The following is a 17,897-nucleotide window of genomic DNA, read 5'->3' as shown; positions in this document are numbered from 1 at the left end:
ACCAAGCCCATGCTCCAAGTTAACCTGTAAATCTTCGATGTATCGAAGAGATTTTCCTAATAATGTATAGAAGCATTGGACTTTAATTCCCCACCGATCCTTTTTTACACTTGCTTATAATGTGTCTTTTTAAAGAAAGGGGAATTCCCCAGATGGGACTTACAGAAAAGAAGTGGAGCTGAGATCTCCAGGGAGCAAGCAACTTGTTTTCTGTTTAGCACGGACAGATAAGAACAGTAACACTCGGAACAGGGAAGCAGAACCTCCTTTAAAAGAAAAAGGAAATACACACTTGCACGTGAGGTGTTGACAGTAGAGTATTGATGTGAGCTGAAGTGAATGTGTGTGTGCTGCATACATTTGTTATATTGAGAGGGTGTAGAGGGTAAAAAACATGGCTTTTTTTCAAATACAAACCAGAGCTTAGATAGTAGGACAGTAAAACATGTATGATGAAAGACTAGCTATGAAGCATAGCTGACCATGCGGTCATTGCTCCTTGCCCTGTGGCCTTTATTTGCTCTATTTGCACCTGCTGCCTTTTTCCTTTCTTTTTTAACATGCGTAGACATTTTTTTCAACGCACATGCAACTTGATTTTTTTCAAAGGTCCCTGAGTTCTCTTTTAACACCTCCACTGATGATTAGAGAAAAGATGAAAATAAAAATAATGAATAAATTCATTGTGGGTACTGTTGACTTGATGACAACCCAGCAGGGTGCAATAAAGGCAACCTAGCAGGGACACAAGTTCAACTGCTAACTCTTTGAAGCACTATTGTGGCAGTAAAAGGTGATTCAGCTTTGATAGTCTCATAAACACCATTTGAGGTCTCCCATTGGGAGAACTGAGATTCTAGTTCCCACCTATGCAGGAAGTAACCAGTTCATCTTCCACTCACGTTTTATTGGCTGAGTTTACTGACAGCACCTCACTCAACAAGGGTTTATGACTCAGGAGTTTTATGTATTATTTTGTGAGCTGAAAGAAAACACATGCCATGAAGTTTGAAAGTTAGTGTGCACTGGCAGCATGTGACTGAGACGGATTATTGATTGGGGCAATTAAAGTATAATGTGGCAAACAGCTTTGTTATTTTGACACATATTACTTGTTAATCGTATTAGACTGAATTCTGTGAAAAGGGCAAGACTGGTAATAGGTAATATAGTTTATTGGGGAGACAGCAGGAGAGAAAAAAGTGGATAAAAGGTTTGCCAAGGGTTCAAATTATTTTTTAATTCAGCATTCCCAACATTTGTAGATTCCCATTTCGATGACTAAAATAATACTATGCACATTCAAAAATATATATGTACTATTTAGATTATTTGCCTTAAATAGATTTAAGTAACTGACATATTTCCATCTCCATAGCCGCTAACAGCATATAAACTTTGTCCCGTGTCTTTGGGCTAGCAAACCAATTAGAACTTTGACACCAGTTTACACCACATTGTCTACACATTGCAGTTTTGTGATCAGAGTGGAATAACGGAGAAGGCACCCTGCACTGAATATATGTATAATGTGATTAAAATGTGAGTGAGTGTGTGTGTGTGTGTGTGTGTGTCCCTGAAGCAGGTTGATTGCAAGGGTCGTGAAAGTGTGTGAGAGAACATGCAGACTTATACGCACAGCACAGAGCATATTGGGTCTAATTAAAAAGCATAGCAGAGATTTCAGGGGTGTGTGTGTGTGTGTGTGTGTTTGTCTGTGTGCATTCGGTGGCTTTAGCATGATCGGCCGTCAAATGAAACAATGTATTCCATGGGACCTCGGGGTTTCCATTTGAGTATTCGGACACGGCACTCCGACGAACTGTGGCTGTTTTATGTAAAAAAATAAAAAACGTGATAATTAGTCCCTCAGTGACTGAAGGATGAGATGAGGAGGAAGAGGAAGGGGATGGGGAAAGGAGGCACTGAAGGCAGAGAAGAGAGTGCTTATTGCATTTAATAGTCCATCCTGACACTGTCTGGAAATGATTGATGAGCTGTTTTTTGTTATTTTTCTTTTATATCCTTCTTGACTTAAATTTATCAGTAAATAAACTGTTAGTTTTTAATTGATATGTTCCCAGGCAAATTTCTTTCTGAACATAAAAAGTATTTCAAGCATTCGTTTGCAAGTGGGAGACAATATCAATGTGGTGTAATTTGTGCTCATTCTTTTATGTATGCACCGATTCATTATTTTTTCAAAAGAGGCTCTGGTAATAATTAGCAATTAAAATAGAGACAAAGACACTGAGTAATTTTTGCAGTGCTTCCCCCTCAACACAAGTCACAAGTAAATGCATTACATTTCTGAAAGTTTGCAAATAACATAAATGCACAAATGCTGATTTCTAAGACAAAGCTGGGGGGATGTGAAGGATTAAATGATAGAATGAAGCAAAGCAAAACAGCTAAATAAATGACTCCTCAGTGTTTTAAACTCGTTTAACAATTTTTTATTTGTAGTTATTTTATTTTAATTGTATTTCCAACAGGGCATGGGCCAATAAGACATTTTCCCTTTTGTTAATCTTGAATAAAAAGCCACTGATATTGTTTAGACAGAAATTATAGCTCATTTTATTTAAAACAACAAATATTCTTAGCTCTAAAAATACTACAAATTAGATTTTACAGTTCTAATTATCCTATCAGTACCAAACTTTATAGTTTTTTTTTAGAGGAAATATATAGAATAAATATTGTCAGCTGCTACACACACATACTACTCATATTTTCCCAAGTGTAGTCTTAAAAAACTGTTACCTTAATATAAGCAATGGGTGGCATCTCCACAGCATTATGCTGTCACCATCAGATTTGTTTTCAGTTTCCACACTATGTCCAGAAACATTTATTGGCAAAATTTTTCTATTTTGTAAGCAAGGCAATAGTGGAGTGGCCTTCATTCAGCCAGCTGACCAACAGTTCACAGCAGCAGGTAGGGAAGAGGAACCGCATTGCACCATTATTCTGTTATTCAAAGAGCCAGAAACCCCAGTCACTTTTTCTGTCATCTCATTAGGGACCGTAGGTACGGTCTGATAGAAATGTTTTGTGGTTTAGAAACCATAACTTTTTAAAGCCTTGATACTAGTAACCGATTCTTGCCTCTTTCCATACTGTTGCTGGACTATTTTGGCTATGGACTAAAAATCTAAGCTCAATACACTAACTGATACTATAGTTTGTAAAAAATAAAAATAAATAAAAAAGTACACACTACTTAGTCTGGCTACTTATCACTTCACTCCAGCTCATCTTCATATCCCACCTGAGTTATTGCTTGAGAAAGGTAGAGCAGAAAGAGTTGTTTTGTAAACGTGATAAAAATGGTAAGGTTTAATCATGCAGACATTTAAAAAAATTGGGCTAATAACAGAGGGCAGTATTAAACCAAACACAATTTCACATTATTCCAATATTTTATCTTAACTTCATTCTATAACAACTCCAAAACTTTTACATCAATGTTTTTTCCCACATAATAACAACAAGCCATCCCTCCACCCTCCCTCGCTGACCTGCGTAGGACGTCTGTGAGTGAATGCCTAGAGCGCCCTATGCTGGCTTATGTAAGGCTATGTTACCACTTCTCTGAGGTGTTGGTGGTGTGAGAGCCGATTCAGGATCCTGACAGGAGGTCAGACAGCTGAATGGCAGCAGGAAAAAGCACATGTCATGTTTGTTTGGAGGCTCCTTTGTCACAGACCCCCTAACCCCCACCGTTCCTGCCCTCCTCTTAGCCTTATTTAGCCCCCCACCATGTCACCCAGAGGTCAGAGCAAGCCGCAGTACACACATGCACAAGCCACACAAGAGCAGACAGACACACATGCATACAGATTGTAATAGCATGGTAGACTGCATCATAGATGGAAGTGCCTTGAAGGACCTGCTTCTCATTCTCCAGACCTCATTAGTTGCTGATTTATCTCCCCCCTCTTTCCTCCTAATACTCTTAGTGGGTGGATGTGGTGTGTGAGAGGGAAAGAGACAGAGAGACTGAAGGAGGATGTGTTTTTTGGAGGTGGGTACTGTGTAAAACAAAAAGTAACAATATTTTTATTCCCACAGATTAGTGTCTGTCATTGTTTTTAAAATTGGCTAAATTAATGTGTGTGTAGGTTGGTGCAGAAATGCAAAGTGTATAGGGAAGCTCTGTCACTTCAGAGTAGCCCACTATGCTCAGACTCAACCTGGGGTCATACAAATTAATAAAAGATCAGACACACATGCACCGAACTCCAATGATGCAGTCCTGTGCTTCATAATCATGACGAGCACACAAAGTGCTCAGGTTTGCCATTATCCATTTAGCAATTTTTTGTCTTGTCTTGCAGTAATCTCAAGCCTCTAGTGAGCTTATTATTAAGAAAAATGCTTATAGCTGTGCAGAGAGGTGAGGATTTACCAAAGACACAATGCATTTTGCACAACCAATTAACAGTAACAAAAACTTTCTAACAAAGTGAATTCCTGCATGAGGTTTATGTTATGTCTGATTTCCTTATACTGGCTTTTTAAAAACTTCAATGCTTCTTGATAATAATCGGAGTACTTTCTGCCCTGTTAAGATGTAAAGAAGACATTGAGGTTTAAGAAGCAACTGTGGCCTGAATATACCTCTGCCCTAAATAATTTATTGTCTCCTTGGGGTTTAACTCTCAGAAGAACATTCTTGCTTTTACCTGATTCCTTCTACATAGTCATCCCAAGAGGCATTTCAGAGAAAAACATAAAAGAGGAGGAGGGGGATTTCCTCATGCAACACATAAGCCACAATTAAAGGAGTCAAATTTTAATGTCCTATAACCTTTCTATGTCAGTAATATCTCCAAAATTATTTTTATGCCCCAGACAAAACTAAGGACGCAGTTACACTAGGAGGCTGGATATCATATCCCAATTTAGTCTATGTTTCTGAGGGCTATGGAGACCCAATTGTTTCTGTGAAATAAAGAATGTGGATTTTTAGATGTTTTTGGGGGCACTTGGAAACAAAAAGCTGTACTTGCAAATTTACTTGCAAATGTAAGTATTTTTCTCAGTTAAGATATTTTTAATGGCACAATAACCATAGCTTAACATGTTTTAAGGAAAAGAAAAGCAGTGTATTGAACTGTCATAAGTAAAAAAAAAAGCCATTAAAAAATAATGTACACTGATATATGCAGGAGCAATAAATGTTTACATGACACATAAGGTCAAAATATGGTCAAATATGTTTATGAAGGCAGAATCAGCTTGAACCGATAATTTATCAGCTTCCTAAATGAGTTTCCCATTTCTCTGAGGAATATTACTACCCGAATTAACTGTAAAGGGATAGAGGAAGGGTGAATTTTAGGAAGTGGGAGTCAACTTTAATATGCATCTTTTGAAACAAACGTTAGATGGCTGAAATAACATGAATTTTCTGACAACTCTGCCTTTTCCAAGAAAAAAATGTGCTGGCTTAAAAACTAAAATAGAAACCAAACAAATAAAATTATAGTTTAAGAAGCGTGAAAACAGTTTTGGACTATGATACAATCCTCCTTCTAACCCCTTTCTTTCTTCTTCCTGCAGACGTGAAGAACTTAGAGAACTTCCACCTGGTGGAGAGCGTCCAGGAGCAGGTAAACGCAGCGCTGCTGGACTACGTCATGTGCAACTATCCCCAGCAGACCGACAAGTTTGGCCAGCTGCTCCTTCGGCTGCCGGAGATCCGAGCCATCAGCCTGCAGGCCGAGGAGTATCTTTATTACAAACACCTGAATGGCGACGTGCCCTGCAACAACCTGCTAATTGAAATGCTGCACGCAAAAAGAGCTTAACAGCCGGACTGCCCCAGCTCTTTCGGCAACTGCAAGGACGTTTGTAAAAAACTCAACATGTTCTTTTTCCAAACGCAAACCTTGAGCTTGACTGCGAAGATGATAAAGGTGGGAAGCATAAAGTGTCACAAACTCATATTTATACTAGGCTCGTTAAGAACTTGAACAGTCAGTGACTCAGTGTGCATAGACAAACAGCATTTAGATCACTTTATTGTAAAACATTTAATAAAAATAAAAAAGACTGCAGGAAGACTGTTATCTTCAAATGAGTTATCTTCAAATGAACTGCAGATGAGGACCATGTTAAAGGGCAAAAAAGAAAGAAAAACATTTGAAACAAACTCCACATTTGACACTACATGGTGATTTCTGCTCGACCATGAGACTGTAGGGCTTCTGAAAATAATAAAAGGTGGATCCGTGCTGAGAAAAGGAAGCCGAATAACACTGCCCATTTTTCAGACAGCTTTTGTAGCAACAGGTCGACGATACTCCTGTGTGTTCTCCCTCTGAAACTGGGCTTTGGCTGTCGTCGGTACTGTAAAGTCAAATGGACACGCAGGCAACCAGGCAAGTGACTCTATTTTCTGACCTCCCACATGACGCCTGCAAGAGCAGCTCGAACCAACAGAGAAGGTAAAATAATGAAAGGTTGAAAGAAAGGATCACTCACCGATGAACAAAAAAACCGAAGGAGGAAATCCATTTTTTTTTCTATCAGAAATTGTTTGCTCCTCATGGTCCCCTTTTGTTCCCATCTTATTCCACATTCTCAGAATCATCTCTAACTATTTACATCAAAAAGACCAGCATTAGATAAGTCCTCTAAATAAAGACAGCATAAATAATTACACTCATAGCCCCATTTTCTTTTTCCTGCAACAAACACACTTTTTATTATTTCACCAAACCTGCAACAAAACATGTCATGATTCCGGAGATGGAGACAGATCGATCCTGCCTTTCCCCTAAAAAACCAAAGTCTGCGGTAGAGGATAGGAAGGAAATGACAAAAAAAAAAAGGTAATAATCAGTGTTACAAGCGGAAAAGAAAAAACAATTGTGATGTCACATTTATGTGAGTCTTGCCTTATTTCATTACCATGCTAGCTAACCGTGCAGATGTGAATGAAAATATGTACAAATATATAAATATATATATAAAGTATTAATGTTGTAAAAAATAAAAAAAAGAATAATTCAACAGGTGTTTACATTCATGTTGTCATATGTGAAAGAACTGAGATGAAGCTTAATTTGCAAATCAATGATTTCCTAAAAAAAAAAGTGAAATCATCAAAATGAAGAAAAGAGTTTCTCTCTGTTTTCTTTGGTTTGTGTACAGTGTTTACTCTTATTTTATTTCTCTATAACAGTACTTAAATTATGTCGTGAGACACTAAAATCAAAGAGGAATCACACCGTTTCAATTTTTTATTAGCAATGCTGTCTAATGATTGTGTTTCCCTCTCAGCATTTTATTTGTAAATCCCTTTTTTATTTACAATTCTTTCAATTTGTTGATGTACAGTATGTCACTGGTTACGCTTACTATTGAAGATAATTTATTGCGTCGCTGGGTCTCCATCTTTGTGTTACATGACGTGAGGTGTCCACGCCAAAATAAATTTGTTTACTGTAGCATGCTCTCTGTTTTGTTTCCATGAGTGGTTTTCAGATACAAAAAAAAAAAAAAAAAAACAAGAACTTCAGTTTTTTTTGTCTTTTTAAATGTCCATGAAGGTTTGTACGTCAAAGAGTGTTAGGGGTGAAAAATATTTGTGTCGCACAGGTTTTCCTCACCAAATTTAAACCTGAATCCTTGTTAAGTCTGGTTTGCTCTTAAACTAAAGACTACTTATTTCCATTGTTTTTAGATTTCTATAACTGTCAAAACAATTGATACACAGTGGTGAAAATAAGCACTGAAAATAAGCACTGAACAGTGTACTACAGAGGCCACTGGCAAAACATTCTGACCAGATGTCAATAACAAGACAAGTATTCCACACATACAAAGGAATTAAACCATTTAGTCCTCCAATAATTTAAAATATGTAAGTTGAATGAAAGTTTTGAACTCACTTACTAAATATTATTCAGTACTTTTGTTTTTGGTACCGACAGCATCAGACATCCCATTCATGGACAAACTAGTCCCAAGTGTTACTGAAGTGTGATTTTTGCCCATTCTTCCTCGCGATCTGTTTTCAAATCTTGAAGGTAAATTTAATTCAAGTTATTGGCAGAGTCATTCTGGTAACTTTGTCTTTCTTTGAAATCAATGCAGAATATCCATGGATGTGTCTTGGAGATCCTTTTCTTGATGAAAAATCTACCCTCACATGTCTTATCAAGATCAAGAATGTGCTGCTACGTATCTCCATTCAGCCTTGGTTTAGTTTTATGAAGTCTGCCATTATTAGCATATGATGAAAGACGGCCCTACATCGTTATGTTCCTTCCAAACTTCACAGATTCTGTTTTTGGGTTGATATAAAGAGACATTTTGCCTCCAAACATGTTGTGTGTCATGACATTCATTAAGTTACATTTTGGTCTTATCTGATTTTAATATACTCTACCTGTATTCCACTGGCTTGTCTAAACTCTAAACAAGCTTTTTCTTCAACAGTGGAGTCTTGTGCAGAGAGTGGACATGGAGGCCTGCTAACTCCAGGTCTTTCTGAAGCTGTCTGCAAGTGGTCCCTGGCTCTTGGGCAATTCTTCTGAATATGGGCTGGGGGTTAGGGGGCGGTTTAATGACTGAATAAATAAATGAATGAATGACTGTCTGTGCCTATATCACAGACAATCAAAAAGCACTGCACAAAATAAAATGTAAACATCATAAATCAAAGGACATAAAAAAATTATTTATAAATAAATGCATAAAAGGTAAAAAGATGTCAAAAAAGAACATAAAAACATGTATCAGATAATAGACATTGAAAAAACTATTCCCAGTACAAAATATGGTGAATGTCAGACTAAATAGTAAGGCGTTTAATTGATTGTTCTGGTACAGTAAGATTGCAAAGGTCCTGGAATTTATTGTGGTTATATATGAATGGCTCATATTAACTGGCTCTTATCAGGAGCAGGATTACCTTCTAAAGTGACAGGTTTCAACAATTTTCTTGGCTTTCTGTCCTGCTGCTTTTCTGCATGTATTTAATACGCATTTGTCATTCCAATTTTTTTTTACAAAGTTTACTTAATATTCCTGTTGTAACTGAATTCTTTTTCACAAAGTTATTCTCATGCTGACACCTTTCCTTGTGTACTCTAGTTGTTGTTGTTTTTGATCAAGGTATTCCTAACCCTGCCTTCCAAAACAACATGCATTGTTAATTTTGTCAACATTTTGTTATGAATTCATTGAGTAAAACATTTCTAATCCCGTGTCTAATGTACAGAAAATTCTCTTAATCTCATGTCAATACGTCATGTCTAGCTTCCTCTATCCATTCCCCCTTCTTTATTATGTCTCCTAATCCGACAGTAATTTCTAGCAGAAATTTAAAACTATGTCCATAGTCTGTCAGACGCCTTGAACTTCTTTTAATTTACAGGTAAACTCTATACCACAAGCAGAAAATGCAAATTCAGATGAAGAAATTGCAAAGACGTCTGCTTTCTGCATAGTTGAAGAATGTTCCGCTCCAACCCATTGTGTCCCTCTTTTTTTGGATATAGTTAAGAAAAAGCTTTAAATAAAAGAACATGTTTTTGGCAACTTCGCAGTTATACATTAAGAGTCCTGGAAAGCGGTCCAGCAATTTGAACTGCTGCCATATAGACCTCTGTGGAAAACAAAAAAACTTTGTAACACAATAAAACATCAAAATGCTATTTATTTTCCCAGCTTCTGTACAACTTGTCACTGTTGCTGAATTTCTTAAAGTTCCTATCACAACTTGGTCTTGATCAATCTTTCTCTGAGGCATATAATTTTATTGTTTAGAAAGATTTATAGTATTTATAAAATTGTGCTGTATTAATTTAAGGTTATATGTCAGTTGTTCAGTATTGACCAAAATAAACAGTTTTTTAAACTGGGAAGGCATCCACAACATGTAGAAATGAGGCATGAAATATATTTTTGATTAGAAAAAACCAAAAATGTAGTTGCATAACATGAAAAATAATCAAAAGTAATCAGTATCCAGAACTACAAAAATTCTACACAGAATCCCGTTGCTCAATGTTTATTTCAGCTTCTGTCACATTGTGGGTCATAGTTAATTGTTTAAAAATACAAGTTACAAGGGTTGCAAAACTCTTGAGAAAAATATTCCCAACTAATTCAAAACAAGACCTGTGCAATTAAATACTGTATATAGTAACTGTTAGGAAGAAACAGCAAGAAAACCAAAGGATCTTACAGACAAAAACTTACTTTGTTACTAAACATTGTTTTATAGTTAAAAAAACACTAGACTAAACATACACTTAAGGTATTATGCTTATATATCACCCAGTACATCGTAAAATGAGTGTTAAAGTACTTCAGTTTTTGTTCAGAAAAAGTAATGTAACTGTTACAAACACATATGAGTTCTCCTATTTTTACACTATCACTGATTGAATAGAATAGTTTAAAAAGAGGATGATAGAAAAAAGAAAACATCTATTAGAAAATACAAGGATTTTAACCACACATATCATTAAACCAGTCAGGTCGCTCTTTACAGAGTTTATCTAGGGTGGAGGAATGCAAGGATAACAGGTAGCGGCAAACTCAACGTCCATAGGAACATGAAGACTGCATCCAGCTGGCAAGGCGTCCACTTCTATAGGAGGGGGCACCTTGGTGTACGAAAAGAACAGGTAACTGTTCAGTATCAAAACCTAAGCAAATCAGTATTTAACCTTCAAAATGTAACGTTGAAAAATATGAAAGAGATAGAAAGAAAACAAAAACAACTTAGCACATTAAATGTCTAATTAATACAGTGCCTTGCAAAATTATACCTCTTGAACTTTTATATATCTTATCATTTTGTGCATATTTGTATAGCTGAAGAAGAATGATATATTTCGTGTTTTTTAACAAATTAAAAAGAGTGGTGTGCATTTTTATTCAGTACTCTTTACCCCTAAAATAATCCATATAAAATGCTATGTGGGGTAGAAAAGTAACATTTAACATTCCCCTAAGCACACAACCCCCACTGTGAAACATGATGTTGGCAGTATCATGCTGGTGGACTTTTTCTTCAGCAGGAACAGGAAAGCTGGTCAAAATGAATGGAAAGAAAGATAGGATAAACAAACAGCCAGAGGTAAAATGGAAGGGTTTAGATCTGACCTGGGCATTTTACGGTCTTCGGGCCACAGCCGGCCTGCTGACTGCCTTTGACCAACCTGCCTGAGTTTGTAGTAAAACGTTTTTTAACTTTTAAGAAATTAGCGCTTATTTATGTCAGCTAACATTAAAAATAAGAAAACTGACACAGAATGCAGACACAAAACTCGGACTTAAATATTTGTCAAATAAATATTTGCCAAAATCGACCGTAATGTGTGCTTAATGTGTGGAGAACATGTAACGTTGTTTGAAGATATGGCAGGATATAGTATGTCATTCTCTGATGGAGAGTTTATCAAAGACTGTTTGGTGGAGTCTACAGCGCTAACTTGTCCTGAGAAAAAGACTCGAGCCACATCATAATGAGACGGACCGAGAACTTCATGGGGAATTTGGCGCTTCAGCCGCAAAGAAAACAAACAATTTCGACTTGTTTTCCTTCCCCAGATATCTTTGTACGTAGATTACCGAAAGACTATGAGATGATGGTGGAGCTGGCAGCTATGCAACCAATGGAAGGAACTACAACAGAGATTTGTTCACAGAAGTTAAGGCATCCATGAACACATTGGGACTAAAATGGGACAAACTGGTAGGTGTTACAACTGAAGTGGATTCAAGCTCAAAAGAATATGGGACCTGCAAGCACAGATTCAAGAGTTTCGTGAAAAGAAAGACAAGGACATCCCAGAGCTCTCAGATACACACTGGATGCCAGATCTGGCCTTTGCTGTTGATGCGTGTGCACTAATAAATGAACTAATTACTAAGCTGCAAGGCAAGGTCCTCTTTGTACAGGAAACATACATCTTGGTAACAGCTTTCATGGGTAAGCTAAAGTTTCTTTCAAATCAATTAGAGGGCAACATTCTCACTCACATGCCACTGCAGGAAGTCACACTCTTAGCTAATCACCTCAAAAAGTATTAATCCATTTAGAGGCGCTGCATGTTGAGTTTTAAAGAAGATATTAAGACTTCAAAACAAGTGAGTAAAATGCACATGATTTCTTCTCCCTTAACTTATAGTGTGGATAATGCACCAAGTGATGTCCAACTTAATCTCATTGAGTCTGATAATCTACTGGAAGAGGATTTTATATCAGTATCACTGTCAGAGTTGTCACTAAAAGAGGGCATCTTTCCACACTTGAGGAGGCATGCTCTGAGGATGTTGGCTCTACCTACATCTGTGAACAACGTTCTCAGTGATGAAGATTAACCAATCCAGATGCAGATCCTCTCTTAGTGATGATCACTTGTGTGCTGTCCTTCGCATATCCACCTCAGACATTCAACCTCACTTTAGTGCACTTGTTTAAAGCCCAAAACGTGCTGGATTTCTCTCAGCTGACTGAACTGTTAGAGAACTGCGGGAAACCATTGTTGGTTATCAATGTAAGGTAATTCTGCTATTTTACGTTAAGTTATTATGTAATTCAATGACACAAAAGCAAGAGATGTCATCATTCAATTTTCTTATGTGGTCCCTTTGTTAACATAATTGCCCACCCCTGGTTTAGATCAAGTTCTAAATATTTAGAGCAAGCTCCACTTTGGTAATTAATTACCAAGTTTTCCAAGTATATGGCTGCTTTGCATTGGCACAGTAGAAATGTGTCAATTCGCACATCTGACGGTTTGTCTCTTATTCAAATATTCACATTGTACTATAGAATCTATAGAATTTTCTTAACATGTTTCTATAGTGTCTGAAAGTGCAAAAATAAAAGGTATAAATTGTTATTAGCTTGCTTGCTAACAATAGTCAGGCCAGGCACTGGGAATACTAAGAAGGAAATCCCACTGGTTCCAAACATGGAACTGGAGCACGGTTAAGTTGTGTTATACAGGTCCTTCTCAAAATATTAGCATATTGTGATAAAGTTCATTATTTTCCATAATGTCATGATGAAAATTTAACATTCATATATTTTAGATTCATTGCACACTAACTGAAATATTTCAGGTCTTTTATTGTGTTAATACGGATGATTTTGGCATACAACTCATGAAAACCCAAAATTCCTATCTCACAAATTTAGCATATTTCATCCGACCAATAAAAGAAAAGTGTTTTTAATACAAAAAACGTCAACCTTCAAATAATCATGTACAGTTATGCACTCAATACTTGGTCGGGAATCCTTTTTGCAGAAATGACTGCTTCAATGCGGCGTGGCATGGAGGCAATCAGCCTGTGGCACTGCTGAGGTCTTATGGAGGCCCAGGATGCTTCGATAGCGGCCTTTAGCTCATCCAGAGTGTTGGGTCTTGAGTCTCTCAACGTTCTCTTCACAATATCCCACAGATTCTCTATGGGGTTAAGGTCAGGAGAGTTGGCAGGCCAATTGAGCACAGTGATACCATGGTCAGTAAACCATTTACCAGTGGTTTTGGCACTGGGAGCAGGTGCCAGGTCGTGCTGAAAAATGAAATCTTCATCTCCATAAAGCTTTTCAGCAGATGGAAGCATGAAGTGCTCCAAAATCTCCTGATAGCTAGCTGCATTGACCCTGCCCTTGATAAAACACAGTGGACCAACACCAGCAGCTGACACGGCACCCCAGACCATCACTGACTGTGGGTACTTGACACTGGACTTCTGGCATTTTGGCATTTCCTTCTCCCCAGTCTTCCTCCAGACTCTGGCACCTTGATTTCCGAATGACATGCAGAATTTGCTTTCATCCGAAAAAAGTACTTTGGACCACTGAGCAACAGTCCAGTGCTGCTTCTCTGTAGCCCAGGTCAAGCGCTTCTGCCGCTGTTTCTGGTTCAAAAGTGGCTTGACCTGGGGAATGCGGCACCTGTAGCCCATTTCCTGCACACGCCTGTGCACGGTGGCTCTGGATGTTTCTACTCCAGACTCAGTCCACTGCTTCCGCAGGTCCCCCAAGGTCTGGAATCGGCCCTTCTCCACAATCTTCCTCAGGGTCCGGTCACCTCTTCTCGTTGTGCAGCGTTTTCTGCCACACTTTTTCCTTCCCACAGACGTCCCACTGAGGTGCCTTGATACAGCCCTCTGGGAACAGCCTATTCGTTCAGAAATTTCTTTCTGTGTCTTACCCTCTTGCTTGAGGGTGTCAATAGTGGCCTTCTGGACAGCAGTCAGGTCGGCAGTCTTACCCATGATTGGGGTTTTGAGTGATGAACCAGGCTGGGAGTTTTAAAGGCCTCAGGAATCTTTTGCAGGTGTTTAGAGTTAACCCGTTGATTCAGATGATTAGGTTCATAGCTCGTTTAGAGACCCTTTTAATGATATGCTAATTTTGTGAGATAGGAATTTTGGGTTTTCATGAGCTGTATGCCAAAATCATCCATATTAAGACAATAAAAGACCTGAAATATTTCAGTTAGTGTGCAATGAATCTAAAATATATGAATTTTAAATTTTCATCATTACATTATGGAAAATAATGAACTTTATCACAATATGCTAATATTTTGAGAAGGACCTGTATATGATTCTCAGAACCAAGTTCTAAATTCAAAGTTACATGGAAAACTAGATCCCAGAAAATGTTCTTCATTCTCTGTCATCTGCTTCAGTTTGTACCAGGGGTTCTCAGAATTTTCTTTGATGCACTTGTCTTTTAAATAGTTCATGCAGACTTGCAAATACATAATACCACAACATTTCTTCTAAGTATACCTAAAGACATACCAAGTACTACCAGTGGTGCTTGTACCACAGTTTGAGGACCATGGGTTTATATCTAAGCAAACTGTCTTTAAATCACGCAGTCAAAGTGCAGACATGAATTCAGTTGAGAATCTGTGGCATACCATGAAAGCTTATGTTCACAGACTCTATCTATATAATCTGAGAGGGCTTAACTATCTTGCATAGGCAAAATGATTTGTCTCCTGCATCACGCTGGTAGAAACATACTGCATCCTAAAAAACTTGCAGCTGTAACTGCAAAGATAAGGGGGATTACAAAGTATTGACTCATAGGAACCAAACATATAACACACTTTTTAGATGTTTACCTGTAAAAATATTTGAAAACCATGTTTTCTTGTCCTTCCACTTCACAATTTTGCACTTCTATTTGTTGATCCTATATAATCCAAAAACAATACACTATAGATTGTGGTTTTAAGATGGTAAATTTGTGAAAAGGTTCAAGGGGTATGAATACTTTTGCGAGGCACTGGTATGACATTGGCCTTTACTGCTGAAAGGCATGTTACATACATACAACAATTAATTTTTTTTACTTTTGAGTGGGAAAGCATAGAGGTCATTTTCAATATTTACCGCTAGCTTGCATAAAATATCACAAATGTTGTGACATTAACCAAGATGTTCAGATTTTATAAGCATCCTTGAAAGTCTATAACCTACAAGAATAGTTTACCTTCACCTAATCTCATATTCACAATGAAAAACATGCCCTCTAAGCTTGACTAGAAGTTATTAAATGTTCCACAAGGCTGTACATTTCCAGAAAAATTTAAATCAACAGTTGCCAACAGTTTTCAAGTTTTTAATTGATTTATTTAAAGTTACTACCGAAAGCAAACATATATATGATATGAGGAATAATTTAATTGCTAAACAGGTAACAGAAAGTGTTAGCAGTGCCGACACGCAGCAATAAGGATGCCGGTCACAGACAGGCAAATGGCCAGCTCGATTCCCCACGCGCAGCGTTGCAATTCTCACTTGAAGCTTGGTTCGCAGTGCCTGGCCTCCTGTCTGTAAACGTGTTAAACCTGCTTTCACTCGCTCTGAATTTGTGTAAATAATGTATATACATTTATCCACACACTCTAACAAGTCCAGCCTCAGGTGAAAATACTCAGAAATGCATGCTCTGTGCATCCCCGAAGGTGGACATCAGCTCCAAACCAAGTAACTCAAAAGATAACCACGCAGAGAGCAAACACACACACACACAACTTGCCAAAAGCAACATAAGCACAGAGACACAAAGTTTTTTTGTTTTTTTTACTCTCTAACACACAGTGCTGTCAGTTTCTAAACAAGTTTTCCTCTCCATCACACAAACAGCCCCAAGTTGCGTCTGCCAATGTTATATGAAGCTTTTAAACTCTGGAACCACATCACTCGTGTTTACCAAGACCCGTTTGTATGTTTCCCTGCATTGTAAAGCACAGTGAAAGTGAAAGAGACTGCGGGCGTGAAAAAAATGCGAAAGCTTTTAGAAGTGTTCCAAGATTGTGGAAAGACATGGAACAGTGTGTTGCAATAAGAATATTTGGTACGCAGCACAGTCTGAGGCAGGCCCTGAGGCTTTACTGGTCTTATAGTGGCAAAAATGTTTCACCAGTCAGTAATTCTATAGCAGATATCAGAACATTTATTTGCTGTACATAATTTGCCAGGTTTCCACTATCCAACAAACATGTAAACATGCAAACATGTAAACATTATAACCTAAAAGACAGGCTGTGCCACCTCTATGAAGTCTGTTCTTATGGTTGAACAAGGTAAAAAAATAAATTTGTAATATAAAGCCAAACAAAGGCAATTATTTGTTTTAGGCATCACTCACTACAAAACCTTAACGTAAAAACAGAACATTTACAGCAATCATCACCTCCTTGATCATTGTAATGTCTTACCAACAAACAAATACATCAAATACATTTCTAAATACAGTGGAAAATGTATAGACCCATGAATTTGTTTGGTATTCATCTAATTCAAGTGTAAAACTGGGCACTCATAGAACATGAAAACAAAAAGAAACAGCTCAACCCTTTAGAGAGGCAATTAGCCAACATTCTAATCACTTACACCAAACGGCAAATGGAGCACCCGTTGCTTGGCGGCCTGATGGACAAACTTTAAAAATGTAAAGATCAAATTAATAAGCAAGTATTGTTAATGGGCAAACTCACTATTGTTATGCAAAAGCATCACTATGGCATGCAAAACAAATACACTAAGGTTTGGAGATGGAATAGTTCGAAGGCCGCTGCCGTTTCATTTCAAAGCATGCATTATACATCATTGTGCATAAAGAGGAAGCCTACAGCATTATGCTGTGCCCCCACCCTACCTCCCCACCACAATGATTATCCTTTATTATTCATTAAAAAAAGATTGAGCGAGAAAAAAACACAACTTTTAAGCACCTGAACCTCGCTGCCAGCATTCCATTAATTGCCTGAACAAAGGGGAGAGCCTTTGGAGATTTTTCAATTTTAAAAAATGAGGAGCATGCATTCAGTCGTGCTCATGTTATACCAGCACTTAAATCCTACAGAGCTCACATAAAAAAAAATATTCAAGGTTGCATCCGATTGAAAGCCTCCAACTACAGCCACTTTAGAAATCCATTTAGCAAGCGGGAGGTTAGAACATCTAATTCAAACACGGCCGTCCTGTTAAAACGGTTGCACCAATGTCTTTTAAAGAAAAGCACACACTTTTCTCCTGTGTTTGCTTGGCTCCATTGTAGGAAATATGAACCTGGCTCATAGAGATGGTACGACACAAAGAATTAATCTTGCCAGACCTCAGCCACGTGGCAAAGGTGGATGCCAGTGAATGACTGCTTGTGGAAACTTGACCTTTCGTTAAATGAAATCAAAAGGAGAACTCTATGGGAGCGACAAAAGAAGGAATGTTGTGACTGCAATGAAATGACAACCTGATAATCACAACACTATTCATCAACTGTACCATCTGGGATAAAACACATAATTATATTTTTGGTGTGACCTCTGATAATGTCTGTGAGGAGATGATAAGAAAGTTTCCATGTAATAAAAGTACAATTA

General features: G+C 37.7%; 2 protein-coding genes across 6 annotated transcripts in view; one reads left to right on the top strand and one right to left on the bottom strand.

Annotated features, from left to right (window-relative positions):
- The window catches only part of nr5a2 (nuclear receptor subfamily 5, group A, member 2), a 77,861-nt gene extending 70,398 nt beyond the window's left edge, over positions 1 to 7,463 (top strand). Inside the window, exon 7 of the mRNA XM_047374414.1 lies at positions 5,572 to 7,463. Coding sequence (XP_047230370.1) covers positions 5,572 to 5,819 — 248 coding nt within the window. The 3' untranslated portion in view covers positions 5,820 to 7,463. The remainder of the gene's footprint in view (positions 1 to 5,571) is intronic.
- Positions 7,464 to 10,017: 2,554 nt separating this feature from the next.
- The window catches only part of LOC124873636 (adhesion G-protein coupled receptor D2), a 128,471-nt gene continuing 120,591 nt past the window's right edge, over positions 10,018 to 17,897 (bottom strand). For all 5 annotated transcript variants that reach the window (XM_047374409.1, XM_047374412.1, XM_047374411.1 and 2 more), the window contains one exon: positions 10,018 to 10,634. In XM_047374409.1, coding sequence (XP_047230365.1) covers positions 10,527 to 10,634 — 108 coding nt within the window. In that variant the 3' untranslated portion in view covers positions 10,018 to 10,526. The remainder of the gene's footprint in view (positions 10,635 to 17,897) is intronic.

The sequence above is a fragment of the Girardinichthys multiradiatus genome, chromosome 9 (genome assembly GCF_021462225.1).
Source record: "Girardinichthys multiradiatus isolate DD_20200921_A chromosome 9, DD_fGirMul_XY1, whole genome shotgun sequence".
Classification (NCBI taxonomy): domain Eukaryota; kingdom Metazoa; phylum Chordata; class Actinopteri; order Cyprinodontiformes; family Goodeidae; genus Girardinichthys; species Girardinichthys multiradiatus.
The sequence above is the reverse complement of the archived record's forward strand: the minus strand, read 5'-3'. Positions and strand labels throughout refer to the sequence as shown.